Genomic DNA, 19,865 nt, shown 5'->3' with positions numbered 1-19,865 from the left:
GGTAGTATGTGCAAAGATACAAAGCCGGTTTCCCTTTAAATCCGAGTAGTTCATGACTTGTGAGGTGGTCATGGGGATTATGAGAGGATACACTCCATTACAGGGGATGTTCTCCTGTAGAAAGACTCTGAGGAAGCTGCGGGACTGTAAGACATTTCTTGGCAACAACTGAATTGCAAACGTTGTTGGGTTGCAAATTGTAAACACCCTTTTTCATAGATTGTATCAACGATTGGTAACATTAACGGTCAATCAATGGAGTAATCGAAATATTTAAAAAAACTTGCTGATACCAAATTATAGGATAATATTTTCACAGCAACATATTGCATATTCTGTGACAGCATTGCCTATGAAAAATAAATAGATGTAGAGGCCTAGACATATAAAACGCATTCAGTATAATTAAATAATGGATTACATGAGTAAAAATAATCTCTGCTAACGTATAGTTTTAAAAGAGAGACGCTCAAAATCAACTAAATGTAACGATGCAACAAGAGAGAAGATCCTAACAAACATGTCAGCATCCTGATTTCTGCTTCACTTGGCATGTCGACATAGTTGAGTGTAATATGGTACCACATCCTGGTCCTCATCACTCCAGCAGCTGGAAACACTACGGCTGTATCCAATGAAGCTTTGATTGAGGTTTACAAATTAACCTTTCTAATGTCTGTCATCATATTTAATGAAGAGATGAGGAAATATGGTTTATACATGTTATTTATGGATATCCAGAAATACTTGTGTGCCAGATTTGCCAGTCCGGGGAATCTGGTTGACTTATCCAGTCTGTCAGCTTTGTGTACAAGGATGGGTAACAAAACCTCCTTGTCTCCAGCTAAAGCCACGTCAGTCAAGTAGAAAAACACAGCACACTACCAGCAGTCTGGGTTAACTAGACGTAGCTTGTGAAAATAAGTCGTAAAATAATTGTTTTCTAAATTTACTGGTGACATGGGTCATATATTATTTTAGAAAATCCCCTTGTCTGGTATAAAGTAACTCCTGCACTTTGAGGATAGCTAACATTCTGCTACGGATCATGAGTTTAGTAAATATTGGACAACCCTCTCACCTCTGTGATATTAACTGTAGATGGGGCTCGGAGGTTCCTCAGCCCTAGACAGATGTGCCAAAAGTTAATGTTGAGCAGTGGAATTGCACACTAACAGACCACATGCGTACCTACGGGGTCTTGGACACCGTGTCTTTGATGCTGCTCTGCCCTTGAAGATCAACATGGTGAATGTAATGTAATGAGGATGAATGTCGTCCCTCCAGGAGAGCTGAGGAAGTCGTGGGGCAGAGTGATGATGAAAGCAAGGCCAGAGTCCCAGAGACGGTCAGAGAGTCTCCAGGTAGGACTAATACACCTTTGAACCCCTTTAAAGCTTCATCTCTGTCTGTAATCTGAGTGTCTCAATCACATCCTTTCTCTCTCTTTACAGGATCTCCTCACTACAGCGAGGACTTTGAGGAAGAGGAGAGCCGAAAAGAGCCGCTGGAGGAGGTTTGTAGTTTATGATTAAACTCAGAATGTGTTCTTTGGTAAGTTAGGACTTTATTAATAAACAAAACTATTTCAACTCGAGGTTCACTCACTAACTTTTCAGCTTTCAACTACATGACTACACAGCGATTGGCTCAGTTGTCATCATGTAACCTATGTATGGAACTTCAGTTATTTGTCAAGTGGCCATATATTTTGTACGCTCTGTATACAAACTTGTTGCTTGAAAGTTATTATAATTATATGGATCTTGTGCAAATAAGATAATACATTGTGTGCATAAGTAATTATCTTGTGTATAAAAGATTTTTTAAATGGAGGCTGAGTTCCAAAATCTCATACTTGACTTTTAGTACGTACTTCAGCTGCCCTTACAAAGTACCTACTGGTGCATGTAGTATGCATTCAATTGGGACATACTACTTGGTCACAATATTGCGCATTACACTTTAAGCCTTTCGCCTCTATATCTGCTGCAGTCCACAGCTGTCAATGAGCTGTCATCAGACCTTCATCTGTCTGAGCTGCCGTACTGACTCCAGCTCAAAAGAGTTAACCTGCTGTTTACATCCTTGATATTGGCTGAGGGGTGTCAGAGCTGCAAACAGGGTCAATACAATTAGCTATTTATCTCTTTATACTGAAATATCACAAACTGACATCTTGCTGCATGATTCAGTAATGCATCCTATGATCTTTTTGTTTTTTCCAGAAGTCTAAAATGTCTACAATTCTTGCCAAAGGTAAGAGAAAAAGACTCTGCAGTGATGGGTGGGTGTTTGGAGGAACACAGTCTTTCAGTAAAAGACTGTGTTCCTCCAAACACCCACCCAAACACCCACTCAGTAAAAGACTGTGTTGAGACAAACATTTAATCCTACTGGAGCTAATACAATTACAGAATGAAGTACACTACTAACAGAATATATAATATATGATCCGCGCGGAAAAGCTATTCACTCGCGACTCAGCCTGAAAACACAGATGTTTCCACGCTGAGGGCCGAGCAAGAAGAGCGCAAATAGCCCTCCCAGCACTTCCTCATACAGTTTGAAATCCCCCCCCTTTTGTCCATCTTAATTCCTATTGGCTAATTTCAGCTGGCTCCTCTCTCAGCCAGCTAGGACCCCCTGGCTCGGGTGATGCTCCGTCTGCGTCCGCTGAAATTGCCTGTCTATAAATCTGACTCTCCCTTGGCTATTCTTCACAGTTTAATACATTCAATGACTGTCTTTTATGGTTTAACACTTCTATGATAAACATTGGATTCTATATAAAGATAAGGATTTGCAACTTTTGGCAAAAACTTCACAAGTTTCACAAGCATAGATATAAAGGTGCTACAAATTCTACTAAGATACACTTCTAACTACAAATTCTAAAACACTTCTACAATTATGAATCTTCTAATTATGTATTCCAAAACACTTCTAATTATGAATTATTAAACACTTCTATTATAATTTCTTAAAACACACTTCTAAACCCAAATTTCCTACAGTAGTCTCACTCATGTCTCAAGTTTCCAGTTCTCTGTTATTATGTGAATCAACAATGACAGAGAAGCAGTTGTTGGCAATGAAAATCTCAGATCTCAGGCTTCCTGTAACAGTGCTCATTGAATGTGCTCATTAGTTTTACTTGGAATTACAGACTGCCTACAGTATATTAGTGCTGTACTGCTATGGTGGGTGAATGGGAAAAGGTTGTACCATGAATAATGATCTGAGCTGCAAATAACAGACAAACCCTAACTCAACTTTTGTCTCAGTGTCTCTCCATGATTCCCTGGATGACACTGGTGGAGAGGACGGAAGAAAGGACACAGTAGGGTCTCTGGACAGAGGTAACACCAACACATAGGGTCAAGTAAGGAGGAGCACAAAACAAGTAGCAGAACATAATATAATGCAATCAACCAATAAATATTCCAAATTTACAAAGAGCAAGCTTTATTTAAAGGCAGCGGGTGGTATGCTATTGCCCTTTTCTTATTTTTAAATGTATTTCTCCAGACATTATTAAGATTGGTGCACAATGGATCCTTTATGCCCATCTCATCCTTTTGAAAGATGTAGCACACTCATTCTAGAAGATTCTAGATCTAGAGCAACCAGACAGGATACGTAGTTTCCTTCATTTATTGATACATAACCCATGCTGCATTTTGTTTTTCTCAAATCATATTGGCTGTTACAAATTAGTAATATATAAACATAACTTAAAGGACCCATCTAAAAGTATTACATTTTTTGAATTAAATATTGAGATAAATATCATTTCATAGTCTTAAAAAAATCATAGCTTTTGTTCTGATGAGGTCCACAAATATATATTTTCTCACAATAAATCATTGAGCTTCCTTTGTTTCTTATTCGTCAAATCCAAGACCTCACGATTCTTTGCCGTTCATTTGAAGATATGTCATTTTTCATTATTAAAATGTCTAAAATGACTTGACCTGCGTTGTATATTTTGTTGTGTTTACTTTCATAATCCCACTATTATGATGGAGACACCACGAATGGCAGAAAATTCCATATTGTTTTTGTCACAGCGTTCTCTAAATGAGTTTCCTTCCAGGCCAGCCGTATGTGCAGAGTGGAGCCTCAGACATGGAGGCTCTTCATGAGGCCTACAGACAGATCCATGTGGTGGAAGATTCAGATGACCATCATCACCATCATTCCTCTCTGGAAGGGAGGGGGAGGATCAACAGACCTGCGTCTCCATCGTCTCCTCCTCAACATGCCACACAGTCTCTTCAGCCTGCATCGACCAACGACTCAGGTCAGACTAACAACCTCGAGACCGTGACAATGAGGAGGATTTCAAAACCAGAGCCGGTGTCTAGGGGTTCTTTCCCAGAGAAATGACATTATTAGAGACTTTGCTTCCTGCATTCTGGTGATTTTTAAAGAAAATAACAAAACAATAAGTACACTGAAACAGAATTTTTATGTTAAATACTTTCAATTTTATTTTAGATTCTCAGGAAAGAGAATCCAATAATTTGTCACTCTGGCATGAACAAATATTCATCAGTTTTCATTCATTGATTTTTTTTTTCCTGCTCTAGTATTTCTTTCTCTTCGTATACATGCTCTCCATTTGTCTGTTTGTCCTTACTGAAGGCCCTTTAAGACACAACACGACAACAGAAGCGTTGTGCTCTGAACCCATCATTTCTAATGGCTTAGGGACACTGTGAAAAGAAATGGTGAGAACTATGGGACGGTGAAACTGTGAGAGGGCAATGGAAAATAGGAGTCTCCCAGAAAATCATGAGGGTTGTCAAGTGTGACCACCAGACTGTAAATGGTATTTGGGGGAATGGTGGACTCCCTCTGTCTGTCCGTATGATTCACTGCACTACCTGGAGGAATGATGCATCTACAAAGCTGCATCCCAGTTAAAGGCAGGGTTGGTAATCTTGAGAAACCAGAAAGACGCTAGATTTCAAAAATCATTCAACCTAAAAAGCCAGCCCAGTGTTGCCAACCCTTTTCTAATGAAAGTAGCCCAGCAGCGCTAGCTACAAAAGTTGCTAAATCTAGCGGAAAACAATCGGCTACAATGACATGTCCCTTCAGGTCTTCTTCCAAAGCCACTCCCCCAAAATGATCATAATGACTGTAAACAATAAACATGGCTGTTGTTAGTATCCACAGCTGTTAAGATCATTACATTTTGGCTGAATGAAGTGATCGGACGGGCTTATCACAGTCCTTCAATAGCCACAGATACCGGTGTTTCTTTTCCTTCTTTTTTGTCAGATCATTTGATTCATTGATTTCTGATGATGTGAGAATTTTAACAAAATATCAAAAATATTTCTGAAGAAGATTGCCAACCCTGCCTTTAAGGGACGGACTCCTCAGGAAGACACAACCAGTGTATTGAGTGAAACATTCAGGCAGTCCTTTTCACTGGTACATACTGTATGCTCATTACAGGACTGAAGTATGTTGAGTATTTGTTGTGTTTGTGTATCCAGAGCTTCCCACTGCAGAAGAGTTGATGAGACCCATCAGGCCAGAGAAGGACCATATCAGAGGCTTCACCCTCCAACCTGTCAGGTTAGGACTGTAACATCTTACTCGGAATTATCCAAAATAACGACTTCACAAAACTGTTCTGTACATGTTATGAACATGTAGTAGCAGAAGTATTGATGGTAGAGCATGCATATAAATAGAACTGTAATCCAGTTCAGACTAAGTCAACATCACTTTCAAATGAAGCTTTGAATGTTTGTCGTCATATTTTAAGACCCTAAAAAAAGAATCCTCAAATAGTTAGATTCAATTTGAATAAAGTGATTTATCGGATTGAATGAGCTTTTTTAATTTTTTATTTAATCAACTATCCTTAATTAATATAAGTCGTCAGTTTCGTTTCGTTGCTGCTGGACCGCCCCGTTAACACAGGTCGTCCTGTGTGTGGCGATCGGGAGAGCAAACTGTCTGACCGAAGTGAAGGTAATGGTTTTGAAAGGCGAAACACCAACAAATATGGAATGAAGCAGAATATTTATTGAGATTAAAGCATGTTGTGAGTTTTTGAATTGATTTCACTCTGGAGTTATTGGAAATGTCCGGCTAACAAGAGTGTAAAACAATCCTACGCAGGCGCTGTGAGCAACACACAGATACATTCTCAGGAAGCGGGAGATAAGATGTCGCTCCAACTTTTTATTTTTAATACGCTCTTCAAAAAATCCTTACGCTCCCTGCTCATTCGTGCTCGACTCCGCCCACATGCTCTCACAAATAGTCCTTTTTTTTCTAGATCTGGACATAAAAAGGATCGATGGCAGTTATTGTTTGACTGAAGAAGATTCAATACTAATTTGTCCGGGATTATTTTGGTCGAAATACCTAATGATAAATAATAATAATTAGCCTAGATCAATAATAATTATGCCTAATAATAATAATAAGCCTAGATGAATACTAATAATCCATAACAATAATAATAATAATAAGCCTACCTGTGAACAAACAGCCTTTTCTCTGCACCCAAAGGCTAAGCCTGTGTGTTTGTGAGTTAATCAACATGCAATTAACCAGAATATCTATCATCTACAGTCTGAGGTATTTGTAGGATGACTCCTGTTCAACCAGAGATTGACCCAGGCAATATCCAACACTGTACCATAAACATCAGACACAGATCTAAGTCGTGCTTTATTTGACTTCCAAACCTGAATTTAGTTCTCAATAAGTCAAAACAGGAACACAAACTGTTTTTGAAAAAGTTTAGCAAGGTTTTCTGATTACAGTGCTGTAGGACTTGAGGACCGAGAAAAGACACCCCGCTTCTTGGAAAGGACTTTCCCAGACGTGACGTCTCCAGAGTCCTACCTGGAGCGAGCAGAAGAGGCTGGCCCCGAAGCAGGGACCAGCCCCCCGCCCAGCTCCCCAGACCCTGCCAACCTGACGTGGAGCATCAGACAGGAAGTAGAGAAGCTGATGCAGGATCAGAACAAATGCTCTTCTTCCACCTCCTCTCAAGCTGGCAAAGCTAAGAAACAGGTGAGGAACACTTCACACTATTCTCCATCTCAGGAGTGCTTGGATTTGTAATCGTGTCAGACAGATCAGATCCAATAGAGCAAAGGCTAAGCTGTAGCAGTCTGTTGATACTGAAATAAAGTGGGCCTAATGTTTTCCCCAGGCTTTGCACGGATCCACAGTTCCTCATTCCTCTACATCCTCAGTGAGGAAACCCACGGTGGCCCCTGTGAGAGGCAGGAGAGTGGAGGGGAGAGCAGCAGGGACTTCCAGGTCCTCAGGGCTGAGTAGAGCTGCTGCAGCCAAAACCCAGCTTTCTGTTTCCCGTCCTGTGCAGCATCCACGAGATAAAGCCAAAATCACAAAGAGCCAAGAAAGAGAGGACTCAGGTTAATGATGGCACTCACACACAAAATATCAAGTCATTGAACTGCTCAGATGAGTTAGGATTAGGAGCTGTGTCTCTCGCTACAAAAGATATATACACATTTATCTTTCTTTGCTTTTAAATCCACTCAAACTCTTCTATCTTCCTCATGTTATTTATTGCCTTTGGAATTGATTTTCTAACCTTTCTGAGTCCCTTTGTGTCTTCACAATGCAGGAGCATGGCGTAGAGCTGTTTGCATCAATGTGTCAGTTGTGTGTTTGTACATAACGGAGCTGAATACCTTGTTTGTTTGATTAGCAGAGCCAGGTCTGAGGGTGAGCGGTGAGCTGGTGGCGTCTGTTCAGTCCTTAGTGGCTGTCCTCCAGCAGCAGATCGGCACCAGCGGCCACCAGGACGCCACCAGACTGACGCATCGTCTTCCAAACAACGTAGGGAAATACTACATCTCCAGTGTTCAAATGACATGCGTCATATAATGCTAACTCAGCACAGAGTTGAGCTCTTATTGATGATCCACGGGACTATGAATGCAATCCAGAAGAATTGGATCTATTGAAAACATGATAGAAATGATGAAAAGAGAACAAGTCGGCATGCTTTGTAGTCGGGGATCTATGTAGAGGGTCTGTAAATGAAGGAGAAGTGTTGTTCCTGTATTGCAGGACAGAGATACAGTTAGTTACTGTTATAGTGCTGTTTTACTCGGACAATAGGCTTTTAGTTGTCTGCATATCACTGTGGTATGCTGAGAAGATTCCAACACTTGATTGATTGTTTCTAAGGAAGTGTGCGGTCGCTGTTTGGAGAAGCACGAGTTGTCAGTGTGTGCAGATGGGATGCCAGTGAGGGATCATGTCAGTGTGGCTGCGCTAGTTAATCCTACTGGATGGCTGGCCAAAGTGTGAACCTCTGTGCATGTTAACAGCACATACCGTGTAACTCTATCGTGTTAGGGTTGGTTCTCCACAGTTCATGATGCATGAGATGTCAGTGTTGATGTCTGACTTGCAGAGGGAGGAGGACGGCTCTCTGGTGGAGGAGCTGAGAGTCCAGCTGGCTCAGAAAGAGAGGGAGCTGCAGATGATGAAGGAAGGCGAAGAGGAGCTCCACTCACTCAGACAGCAGAACTACCTTCTGCAAAGCAAGGTGCTCAAACACTCGCGGCTCAGGCCCTTTCAGCACGAAACATTCCTACCATGCCTTGTAATCTTATTAATGGCTGGACACGCCTTTATTTGATTACATGCAAAAAGAAGGGTCTGCACATCTGTAGCAGCAACAACGATACAGCAATAAGTAGTAAATAAGTTGTGTTGTTGTTGTTTTTCACCTCAGCTGCGAAGTGCAGAAGAAGCCAGTCAGAAGAAGAGATGGGCCGAGGCCAGCGACTCTGCTGCAGAGGGAAAGCTCCGGCAGATTGATAAAGAAATAGAAGAGCAGGAGACGCTCATCAAAGGTTACCAGCAGGTTCGTCTCCCTCAATCTCTTGACGTGGTCGTCTTCACTGTTCATTCCTGTCAGGGATTAATCAATCTTTTTCTGATACACTGTAGTTCCAAGCTTGTCGACTCTGTTGTGCTTTTGTGTTTACAGAAATGTACTTGCTTTGTTAGGGTGCCGGGATGCCGACAGAAAGACCTAACTACTTTTAATGCTATCAAACAAAGAGGAATTCTCCCTCCTCCTTCTAAAATGGTTCCGAATAGATAATAGAGTGCGTCCTTGTTTCATGAATGAGGTGGTACAAGAGTTGCAGCAGCAGCGCTGTGTGTGTCTGACTAGTCAGCGACGGTCATCCCTGAAAGGTCCTGTACTTTCAGAAAGGACTATCCCTGACCACAGACTGTTTGGGGGTAAATGACCCAGGAACTTAAGTTAGACCCTGATCCTTGCAGTCAAAACACAATGAGTTCCTCCAAAGGTTCCTGGGAAAGTTCTATTTTCTGCTGACTACAGAGTAAACGATGAAGTGTATGTTGTACAGGGACTAGTGAAACTGTGAGTGAGGGAGGGATTTTGGTCACAGCCTAAGTTACCTTGTTGGGCTCCTGGAATGCTCACCTGCACATACAGTCTAACTGAGATAATGTCACATTCCATCGAGGTAAAACTCGGGAGTCTTACTTCATTCATTCTTTAAATGAAGCAGGCTCGTGTCTCAATTGCATGATGTGTAGTTTTTTTTGTGTTCCTTTTCTGCCTCTTGTAGTTTGAATAGTTGTTCTTATTCGAGTGCAGTCAAACTAAGGTTTCTTTTGCAGGAGAATGAGAAGCTGTGTTTGCAGATGAAGGCTCAGCAGGTTCAGAGTAAAGCCAACGAGGAGGCCATGTTTAATGAGAACCAGAGGCTGCTGAATGAGCTGGCTTTCACAAGGTGGGTTCAGTAAAGGTGTGTCTATCAGAGGGGCTGACAGGTGAACAGGTGTTTGCTTGTAAATGTCTTCCCAGTATGAATGTCTATTTAAAATTGTCAAAAATGCCGACTTTAGAAAATTCACATGATTTCCTTTTGATATGTATGTATACATTTCTTTCAGAAAATGTATTGTTAAATGTTTGTATTCTTCACCAGGGAGCAGCTGAATAAAGCCTCAAGGACTGTGGGAAGTGTGTGCTTAATGGATCACACTCAACGCATTACAGACTTGTTAGCTCAGCTGAATACATTCCAGGTACGTACCACAGTCACTGACACGCTTCACCTGTTCTATTCTCCAGCCCACACGGAGAATTCACTACATCTACATATACACATTGAGATATTCTAAACTGCCAACAGTAAATGAGCGACGACGGCCCATCATTGTCTTTCCTGTGCTTACCGGACAATGTGTGGAGATTGCAATTACATCCATAGAACCAGCACCTTCAAGGGTTCCTTCATTCATCATCACCGAGGGCTTGAGTTCAGTATTCAGTAAACCAGTTAGATGTGTTTCTGTGTGCAGAGGAATGAGGCCAAGCTGTCTGAGGACTTCCACATACTGAAGCAAGGAAAGCAGGCTCTGGAGGTAGACCTGCAGCTGATGAAGAAAGAGAGGGACCTAGCTAAAGCTCGGGCCGTGTCTGCCTCAGGTAAACTGGATTCACAACAGTGCCAGTGGTAGAATTTAAATCCAAAGACCAAGCTTCTGACAGACTTTTATACTAAAAACAGTGTAAGTGATCTTTGGTCTTACTGACGACGTGTCTCCATATTCTGAATGTGTCAGGTGACAAGACTTTTGAGATGCGCGTATTGGAGGACAAGCACAGAGAAGAAGTGGCGGCCCTGAAGAAGAAGCTGCAGTGGTTTGCTGAGAACCAGGAGCTGCTGGACAGAGATGCTGGCAGACTGAAGGCTGCTACAGCTGAGATACACCAGCTCCAAGAGCAGGTGAGGCTCACTTACCTCTTATCCATGTGTCCTTGGGCAAGACACTTAACTCCAAACTGCTTTGCTTCAGTGTATGAATGGGTGTGAATGGGTGAATAACAATGTTTAGTGTTTAGTGGTCTGAAGACTAGAAAAGTGCGATACAAGTACAGTCCATTTCCCATTAACCTTCAATATCTATTCATAGTAGATAAGACGATACAAAGTCCTCCTCCTCTTATGTTCTGCTCCTCGCAGTAGCACATTCATTCATAGCATTTATCTACTTCAAAAGGCCACTTCATTTGGTCACATAATGATCTGTGAAGTGTTCCAGGCCCTTAACAAAGCCTCCCCACCATCAGCTAGTCTGGATCACATGTGAAGCCCGGTTACTGGGTGGCCTTGTAAAGACAGTGTAGGGTTAAAAACACAGTAGTGACTTGAGAATCCACCAATCAGGCCGACTCAAAGGGCGCCATTAAAGCGTGGTCCTTCAGATCTTTGACATTTGTAAGAGTAGAAACAGAATAACGTCTTTAAAACTTGTCAAAAGACATTTTTCTGCAGAAGACTTCTATTGTTTTGTGATGTGTTTTATCATCATTGTTCTATTTTGCTCAGTTGTGATTTTTGCCGGTTTGTGTCATAATTTGTCAGTATGGAGATGCATAGGTTTAGGTCACCACACTCCTCCATACAGATTAATGCAGTGATAATTAAAAAGATTATGGATTTAAAGAACTTTTTTAGTATTAGAATCCCTCCACAAACACAGCTCCAACTTCCCCGTGTCGTCTGTCTTAGTTTTTATCAATGCGGCTGTCTGCACCGGCAACACTACAGCATCTCACATAACTGCAGCCCTACCGTCGTTTCTTCTCCTTCCATCACTCTCCATCTCTAGTCCAAACCATAGTTATGTATGTACCTACGCCCCTGAGAGAGGATTTCTTTGTGTATGTCTTGCTAGATGGACATGACCCAGCGGGAGTGAGCATGGTGGAGCTTTCTATTTTGGGATGTGGTGTATAAGGCAACACCACAGATTTAAATTATATTTCGTCTGTAGGACAAAATAATACAAAAATCTCTTGAAAAAAACCTAAAGAACTGTTGTCCTAAAGAACACCACAGACCGGCAGCAGAAATGAGTCTTTAAAGTGTAACAATGCTGGATAGTTAGTGTTGTAGTAGCTGTACAGTATGCACTAAATGGCTAAATAAAACAGAATGAATAGTTTTTCATTGTGACATGAATTTTTCATGCCACATTCAAATCACAACACGAAAAACAAAGTGAAGAGGTGAGATGCATTTAGTGTCATCCAGCAGAGACATTCAAATACTAAACGCAAACTCAGGAGTTTTCATGAGGCGCAAGGGAGCGTTTTCTTTTTGGAGTGGAAGACGCATCGTCCATGCCGAAAGGAAATCTATCAACGGTCCAAAACCAGCTGAGGAGGCAGAACCATGAGTTTCATCTCATCATCGCTGACAGCTAATGGCAGCATTAAAACAGTATGTTGGAAATATAATACAACAATGTGTATTTCTCATCTGCTACACTAATATTTAGTGTGTCTACTGTGTGGGCATCAACTTGAGTTCTTGCAGCATCAGCAAGGGCTGAACAATTAATCAGAATTATTTGAAATCACACTATGGCCTGCAACAATTTTCTAATTCTAGGAGGTGATTTGTGAAATACCATTTTGACAAACATAAATACTGTGGTGCAGCAGAGATTCCTGGTCTGCACATCATATTCTACAGACTGAAGAAAACATATTTATTTTTGTAAAGATCACACCACAAGTATTTCATGTTTTTAATGAAAATGAGCATAATGATGTAAAAATCATTATTCCCTCAAATATCCAAAATCCTATCACATCAGTAAAATAATTGCAATTAGATGTGTTTATTTTTGAATGGTTCAGCCCTCGGATCCGCTATGACGTGTGACAGAAAGCCGGTTTAATGCTGCTTACTGTGTTGGAACTGACAGCTTTCCGTCTCCGTTTCAGGTAGAGAGGCTGAAACTGGATGTGGGCAAAAGAAGCAGTGAGCAGCAGACGAAGAGCAAAGAGAAAACAGTGCACACTAAGAGGATGCAGGACCTTGAGCGACAGGTCTCTCACACAAGCAAACAAGCTAACTAAACACACTTGTTACACCCTCTTCCCCTTCCCTCTGCAGTTTATGTCCCTACATTATTTCTGAAGAGTCTTTCTCTCTCCACCAGGTGAAGGAGCTGGAGCAGATACTTAGACGCAGGAACCCAAACTCGCTGCCCGCTCTGATCTACGCTGCGGCCGCGGCCGGCTGTCAAGAGGACGTGGCCTCCGAGACGTCCCCTCCACCCAGCAGGATCAGCGCCCTGCTGGAGCGCAGGATCCAGCGTCTGGAGGCGGAGCTGGAGGGTCACGATGAGGAGGCCAAGCGCGGCCTGCGTGCCATGGAACAACAGTTCCACAGGATCAAGGTACAGCTAAAGGCAATACAGATGTAACAACTGCTGTGTGATGTAGTCACCTCTCAGTGTCAACAATTTAAATGACATTGTCAGATCAGTATCACATTATTGTTAAAGCAGCACATTGTACACTGCAAACATGCTCAGTGATGATGTAGGAACCATGAGTTACAATCTAACCACCAGGTCTGTGTTGATCATACTTAAAGCTGGAGAGCAGAACTTTAACTTATGTTCAGGTCGAACAAGGCCGCACAGGGCTGATTAAGCCTATTGACTGCAGGAAAGCTCTCTGTGTTTTGCAGTATAAGAGAGTTGTGGTGTCTGTGGCGACTTTGCCGAGCTGGCGCACCTGAAACGTGCATTTTATGTCAACCAGCCTGAGCGAAAGGTGATAGGAAGGAGGGAGAGACCCTTTTAGAGACGGGGCAGCAGCTCAGAATATGGCCCAAGCTCTGGTTGGAAATCCTAAGAAGCATCCAAGAAGGTATCTGGAGTGGATGCTCCAGATAGATATAGAAACTTTGACGTTCAAAGGAAGGATTAAAGGACAAAAAAAGAAAGTGATCCACAGTGAGGACACTTCTGGGGGGATGTGGCGAGTTCCCCTGCAGGCATATGTCTTAAGCACGAGCCTCCGCTGTTGGCGCTCGAGCTTCGAGCACTCACAAAGGTGTTGATGCTCAACGCGCTGTTCGTTCCATTGCAAACAGAATGTCCTGTGAAAAAGCAAGATAAAGAGTGAAACCCATCGACAGTCGGTGTAACCGGCAAAGTCACGGCAAGTCACAAAAATTCAGAGGTGCGTGACCAAGCTCCCCGACCACTTGCAGATCCTTTGCGCAGGACGCGCAGGAAGTGATTCCGTAATTTTCTGGCGTACGCCTCGTACCGGCTTCACTACGGCGAATATAAACCAAGTTTAAAGCAGTGTCGGCAGTTTTAGTGTAATTACTCTCACTGCCAGCGGGGGGAGACAAAGGATTCGCACTTAAGCGAGACGTTTCTGCTGCTGTTAGATGAGGAATACCACAGAATACATGTAATAAGAGGGATTTATAACTACACTGACCAGTGCAGACGATGAATGGGCAGCCATTTAGCTTTAGCTGGACCACCTATATACATTACATCTGTAACGCTTCTCCCCGCACATAACAATGTTTGTCTGCACGGTCCCTTAAATATACTATGGGAAGAGACTGCCACCTTTGCCAGCTTTATTTTAGTTTGTTTTCATGTCTGAGGAATAAAAAAGGAAAAATGGTGGATCCTATCAGATGCTCAAATGCAAAAAACTGTCTAATCTACACTATTCTGAATTAAACGTTAAATATTAACTCAGAAAATATATAAATAAATAGTATGTCTTGTATACAAATGTATATATCTAATCAATAAAAATGTCTTTGGTTTTAACAGTCAAGTGCTAAAGTTGATCTCTAGCACCAGGATTCTGTTAGGTAGTGAGAGGGGACAGGATCACAGGATTTTAATTGTTATCAGATTGATGTACACCAAGGACAAACACATTGTCATATACTGCAACAAAACGCCATGCAAAACAAACTGATTTATGAAAGCATTCAAATTGTGCGCACCGTTTAGCTCCGCTACGAGCAGCAGATCTCCGAGCTGGAGCAGCAGCTGGAACAGAAGCAGCAGCTGGAGCCCGGGATGGCTCGGGCTGGAACACTGGAGGAAGAGCTGCAGCGTGTGGAGGAAAGCCATCAGGAGAGAGAGAAATCTCTGCAGGACCAGATCCAGTGTCTCCAGCAGCAGCTCAAACACACGGTTGGCACAGGAGCATCCCAGGTCATTAACACGCAAGAACACCTTCCTCAGCTTTCACTGATTCAACACAACTCACAGAAATGGGAGATTCTTTGCCGACTATGTAAGATATTGGTCTTAATGTGATGATTATGAAAACCTAGGGGCTGAAAATCTAATCTTACTTCCTTCCACAGGCCCAACCCAGTCCAGGCCGACACCAGCGCCAAGCCGAGGCAGCGTTTGGCACCCGGATAGAGCGTCTGAACCAAGACCTGGCCTCAAAGACGCGGACCATTCAGGACCTCTGCCGCACTGTGGAGAGACTGCAGAAGGAGAGGAGGAACGTGATGTCTGTCCCCAACCCACGAGCAGAACCCCGTCCTGCAGAGACGAAGAGACAGCCAGCCTCAGCCAAAACTACTGCAGGAGGAGAAGAAACGTTTCCAGCTGCTCACTGTGAGAAGACCTACCAGCCCACTGTCTTCACAGGTATGGATGTGGACGTTTGGCAGAGGATGTCCATTCATGTCTGATAATGGACACCTACAAAGTAGTTCCAGTTGAACTGTCCGTTCACGGTTCTGAATTAATGCGCTGGCTAAATTAAGTACAAAAACTATAGTTGAATGTCATGAGTGTTGTCCTTCAGTGCCTCATCCTCTGAACACCACAGGGAGGCTGTAACACACAAGCTGCAAAGAGTACCCGTCTCTCTCAACCTAATGATATATGGAGCAATAGCAAGCTAGTCTTGTTGTTGAACTGTCAAATTATATTTACTGTTTGTTTGTCAGCAGTACCGTGTTGTTGACTTTGAATCTTATTAGCATAATGTTATCTTGTATCTGAGGTGCGTCCTATTTACTGGAGTAGTGAACAACGTTTCCATCCCATTAGTACCTGAGGGGATGCTAATGATTGTTCCTACACTGAGTTCCATGTAAACAAATAAGATACAAAATCCATAGTTTTAGTTCTGACCAAAATACACTCTACAGTTGAGAAGCTTCAGAAGTCTGGGTTGGTGAACTGAAGTCTTCCCTCTTACTGTTTCCTCACTGAGGCGTGGTGGAGGGGCAGCACTTACCAGAGTAACGTTGGAAGTTTGGAACTTGATGTGTTGAACGCAGACTGCTGAAGCCTAATAATACTCATTTAAGATGAATTGAAGAATGCATTTGTGTACAAAGCAAAGACTATAGATTTTGGAATCCTATTAGGAGAGGATCTCCTGACGGTCAGTATGGACAGAAGGAACCTTTTCAGTGCACACATGTGCACGAGAGGGTTGTTTTAATACGAGAAGAAAAAAGAAGTGGACTTGTCTTTGTCATAATGGTGCAACAACATACACTCGTTATCACAGTCATTACTTCTGATGCTATGTAAAGTTAAATGTTAGTTGTCTGGTGCTGCACGAGTTTAATGCTACGCCTGAGGGAGCCTCAGGTACGCTCACAGTTAGCTGAGCATTTGAACACTCCCATCTTATTTTGGTTGCACGTCTTTGACAGGCAGTCACATCTCGGAGGTTCTGCAGGAGAACGAGGCTCTGAAGCAGCGCGTGGAGCGGCTGCAGCTGCACAGTGAGCAGGAGAGGGAGGCGTTAAGGTCGGACGCTGAACGAGCCAAGGAGGAGCTGTGCAGGTGCGTATCAGTACGAGCACATCAGCTGAGGTTTCCTGCAGAGCACGGATGCGATCAGATGGCTGACGTGAATGTGATCTGTTAGGCTGAAGGGGCACTCTGCAGAGCAGCTGTCCTCCATGAGAGCAGAGCACCTCAGGGTGCTGGACCAGCTGCGTGCCACCCATGCCCTGGAACACTCGTCCTCTAAGGTCGCTGAGCTGGCCAATAAGCTCAACACTCAGGAGGTACGGGCTCACTCACTGGTCACAACATCGTGAAATGACGCTGTCGCTTTAACCATCCTGAACGAGGTCACGTTTACCTGCAGATAACGGTGAAACATTTGCAAGAGCAGCTGAAAGAGGTGCAGGGAGCTAAAGATGCTCTGGCAATATCCAGGACCCGAGAGGACGCTCTGCAGAAGCAGGTGATGCTAGAAACAGTTCATCTGTTATTCATTTATTAGAATATAATGTTGGGACTATTTCGCTTATTGTTTATCTTCTGGATTATTTTGTATTTGAGATTTTTTTTCATTATTATTTTGATTTCCCACCTTGACTCCAGTGGTGACCAAACCATGCAGTAGCTCTTAAATGCACAAATACATCATTTAAATATATGATACACATCGGAATGCTCTCACAAAATGAAAACACTATATGCAACATGCTTCAATGGAAGTAGATGAAGGCAAAGAAACATGAAATGTGAGGGAATGTGGATCTTACCAGCATCTTTTTAGCAGCTGTAACATTAGCTAGCAATATTATTTTCATCCACGTTGGGAGATCTAAAGAAGAATCGCTATTGAGAATCAATAGTTTGGGACGATTAGTCATTTAGGGCTTCCAAAATGCAGAAATGAGTGAGTGAGTTGCAATGCACAGATGTGCTTGGCATCCCTATTGAATGGCGAAATGGCACAGAACTTGTTCTGGGTTGGACAGCATATCTTTTGAGAGTAGCAGAGAGCTCCCTTCCATTGATATGTAAATATATATTTCAAGATGTTTCCCTACTTGATCATCACATTTCATTAGAACCAAGATAAGAAGTGGACTCTTTTGTTTCGTGTTTCTTCTCATCGTGTTAACATCAAGTCTCTGTCTTGTGTGTAGCTGACCAGACTTCTGAAGGAGCTGAAGGAAGCTAAAGAAGCTCAGAGCCCAGAGGTGAAGCTCCTGTGTGGCCTGGAGAGGAAGATCCTCAACATGGAGCTCAGACACCAACACAGAGAGAAAGAGCTGCAGCAGGTACACATGATGGCACAGTGATTATGTAGAACGTTGGAATGACTTTTCCTGTGGTTAGCTGCTTACTCATATGAAGGCTCTCACATGCCTCCTTGGTGAACTCCAAATGTGTTTTTATTTCCATTTAATCATGAGACTTCTGAAGGTCATTGATGTCACCAGATCTTATTTAGAGGCTTCATAGCAAAGGGGGTGAATACATATGTATGCACCACTTTTCTGTTTTTTATTTTCATTTCACCGATGTTGACTAATCTGTGTAGGTCCATTACATAAAATCCAAATATCCATCTCTTTTTTTATTCAGGGTTGTGATGAAACAAAATAGGAAAAACAGCAAATGAGGTGAAGACTTTTGTAGGGCACTGTATACGTCAGTATCATTCAATGAACAGAAGGGTTTCGACAGAACAGAGCAGAAAGAGAGTTCACAAGACCAGCTGTAGACCATCTGAGCCGGAGCCGGGTGAATCCTTCAGGACAGGTTGCTCCATACCATCAATCATCAGCAGCATGCTGAGGATGAGGAAGTGACCGTGAAGAAATCATTTCTGAGCTGTTCTTTTCATCAAGAGAATATAAATCTTGCAGTGTTTGGTCATACTGCCCCGCCTCTGTCCTCTGTTATTAATTGCAAACCAGCTGTTGCACCAACCCAAAAATAGCTAGAGTTGGATTTATTATATTCATGAACTCCGTTCAAAATGAGAAGCTCAGTGGAGACAAAAGCTCCACTAAAGTTCCTGTGCTGAGAAAGTCCCAACAAGTATGTTTGATGCATCATCGGTGACGTAGATGACTTACATAGAGACAGTATCAGAGATGGACAATGTATCGTGAGGTGGCTCATGATTTTCACCCCCACTAGCCAACACGTTTGAAGACTCTGGAGAATATAGTGAACAAAGTTACTCCTCTCCCCCCCCCCTGCAGGTGATCGGGGGCTCGCTACAGACGTTAGAGGCCGGTCAGCAGTCAGAGGTGGAGAGCTGGAAGCGTCTGGCTCAGGACAAGAGCAGAGAGTTGGAGGCCTTCCGTCTGGAGCTAGACTCCATCCTGGACATCCTGAGACATCTCCAAAGACAGGGAGTGGTTCTCCCCCACTCCTGACCCCCCTAGGCCCTGGTCCACATCAGCAGCTGCTACTTATTATTAAAACATACAAATAGAAATAAAGCTTCAATATACTCAGAGAGGTTGTTGGGTGTCAGAAACAGAAACATTTAAAGCCATGAGTGTGTAAACAATAGAACACGCATACTGTACCTGTTTCTGATTTTTGTGTATATTTTGTAGCTGTTATCTATTTTTTATTTAAATTATTGTAACTTATTTATGATGAAGTGAAAATAAACGTTTGTTTTTTTCAAGTCTAAGCTGTGATACTACTGACACTGTCACCTTTTTAAGTAATCTAATCCTCTTCATCCTAATCTTAATGCACAGGATTTATTTTACTCAGGTTTTGCATTCTTTTGGATGCTAAATGGTAGGGATGAGCGGGTCGACCCGCAGCTCGGGCAGGTTTGGGTGAACTTACTGTAAAATATCACGGGTTCAAAAAGTGACAGAGCAGCGTTCAGAGTGAGTTATTAATAACTTACAGAAACACCTCTCTCTCACACCCTGAGCCACGGCGCTTGAGTCCGCTTGTCTCTGCCCTTGAGTCAGTTCTTCTACTATAATCATAAACTGCAGTTTCTAACAAAGATTTTCGAAAAAGCTGAACAAATTAAATAGTAATCGTCCCTGATACACATGGCCCGCCACAGCACTGAATCTGCACAAGAAGGTTTTTAACAATCTTTTATTAGCTACTGACTGTGGTAGTATCTAGACCTTTCAGCTGCATTCGATGCAGTTGACCACACTATCCTCATCTCTCGCCTTGAGCACTGTGTTGGCAATAAAGGTACCACGTTGGAGTGGTTGAAATCTTATTTGTTT

At 42.6% G+C, this 19,865-nt stretch overlaps 1 protein-coding gene across 9 annotated transcripts in view; it reads left to right on the top strand.

The window, feature by feature from the left end:
* cep162 (centrosomal protein 162) overlaps positions 1-19,294 on the top strand; it is a 36,313-nt gene extending 17,019 nt beyond the window's left edge. For 7 of the 9 annotated variants that reach the window (XM_076105359.1, XM_076105358.1, XM_076105354.1 and 4 more), the window contains 24 exons: positions 1,288-1,364; positions 1,455-1,516; positions 2,229-2,259; positions 3,288-3,362; positions 4,100-4,306; positions 5,514-5,595; positions 6,801-7,053; positions 7,196-7,421; positions 7,721-7,851; positions 8,435-8,569; positions 8,759-8,890; positions 9,685-9,797; positions 9,996-10,095; positions 10,372-10,498; positions 10,636-10,799; positions 12,809-12,913; positions 13,027-13,266; positions 14,866-15,072; positions 15,228-15,522; positions 16,548-16,680; positions 16,766-16,907; positions 16,991-17,089; positions 17,784-17,918; positions 18,852-19,294. In XM_076105359.1, the coding sequence (XP_075961474.1) occupies positions 1,288-1,364; positions 1,455-1,516; positions 2,229-2,259; positions 3,288-3,362; positions 4,100-4,306; positions 5,514-5,595; positions 6,801-7,053; positions 7,196-7,421; positions 7,721-7,851; positions 8,435-8,569; positions 8,759-8,890; positions 9,685-9,797; positions 9,996-10,095; positions 10,372-10,498; positions 10,636-10,799; positions 12,809-12,913; positions 13,027-13,266; positions 14,866-15,072; positions 15,228-15,522; positions 16,548-16,680; positions 16,766-16,907; positions 16,991-17,089; positions 17,784-17,918; positions 18,852-19,028 (3,448 nt within the window). In that variant the 3' untranslated portion in view covers positions 19,029-19,294. Of the gene's footprint in view, positions 1-1,287; positions 1,365-1,454; positions 1,517-2,228; positions 2,260-3,287; positions 3,363-4,099; positions 4,307-5,513; positions 5,596-6,800; positions 7,054-7,195; positions 7,422-7,720; positions 7,852-8,434; positions 8,570-8,758; positions 8,891-9,684; positions 9,798-9,995; positions 10,096-10,371; positions 10,499-10,635; positions 10,800-12,808; positions 12,914-13,026; positions 13,267-14,865; positions 15,155-15,227; positions 15,523-16,547; positions 16,681-16,765; positions 16,908-16,990; positions 17,090-17,783; positions 17,919-18,851 lie in introns of those variants that run through there. The other 2 variants (XM_076105353.1, XM_076105360.1) reach the window with 2 other exon arrangements.
* The last annotated feature ends 571 nt before the right edge of the window (positions 19,295-19,865 follow it).

Source organism: Anarhichas minor, unplaced genomic scaffold (genome assembly GCF_050575085.1).
Source record: "Anarhichas minor isolate MPS153535 unplaced genomic scaffold, ASM5057508v1 ptg000032l, whole genome shotgun sequence".
Taxonomy (NCBI): Eukaryota; Metazoa; Chordata; class Actinopteri; order Perciformes; family Anarhichadidae; genus Anarhichas; species Anarhichas minor.
This window is presented reverse-complemented; position numbering and strand designations above follow the sequence as displayed.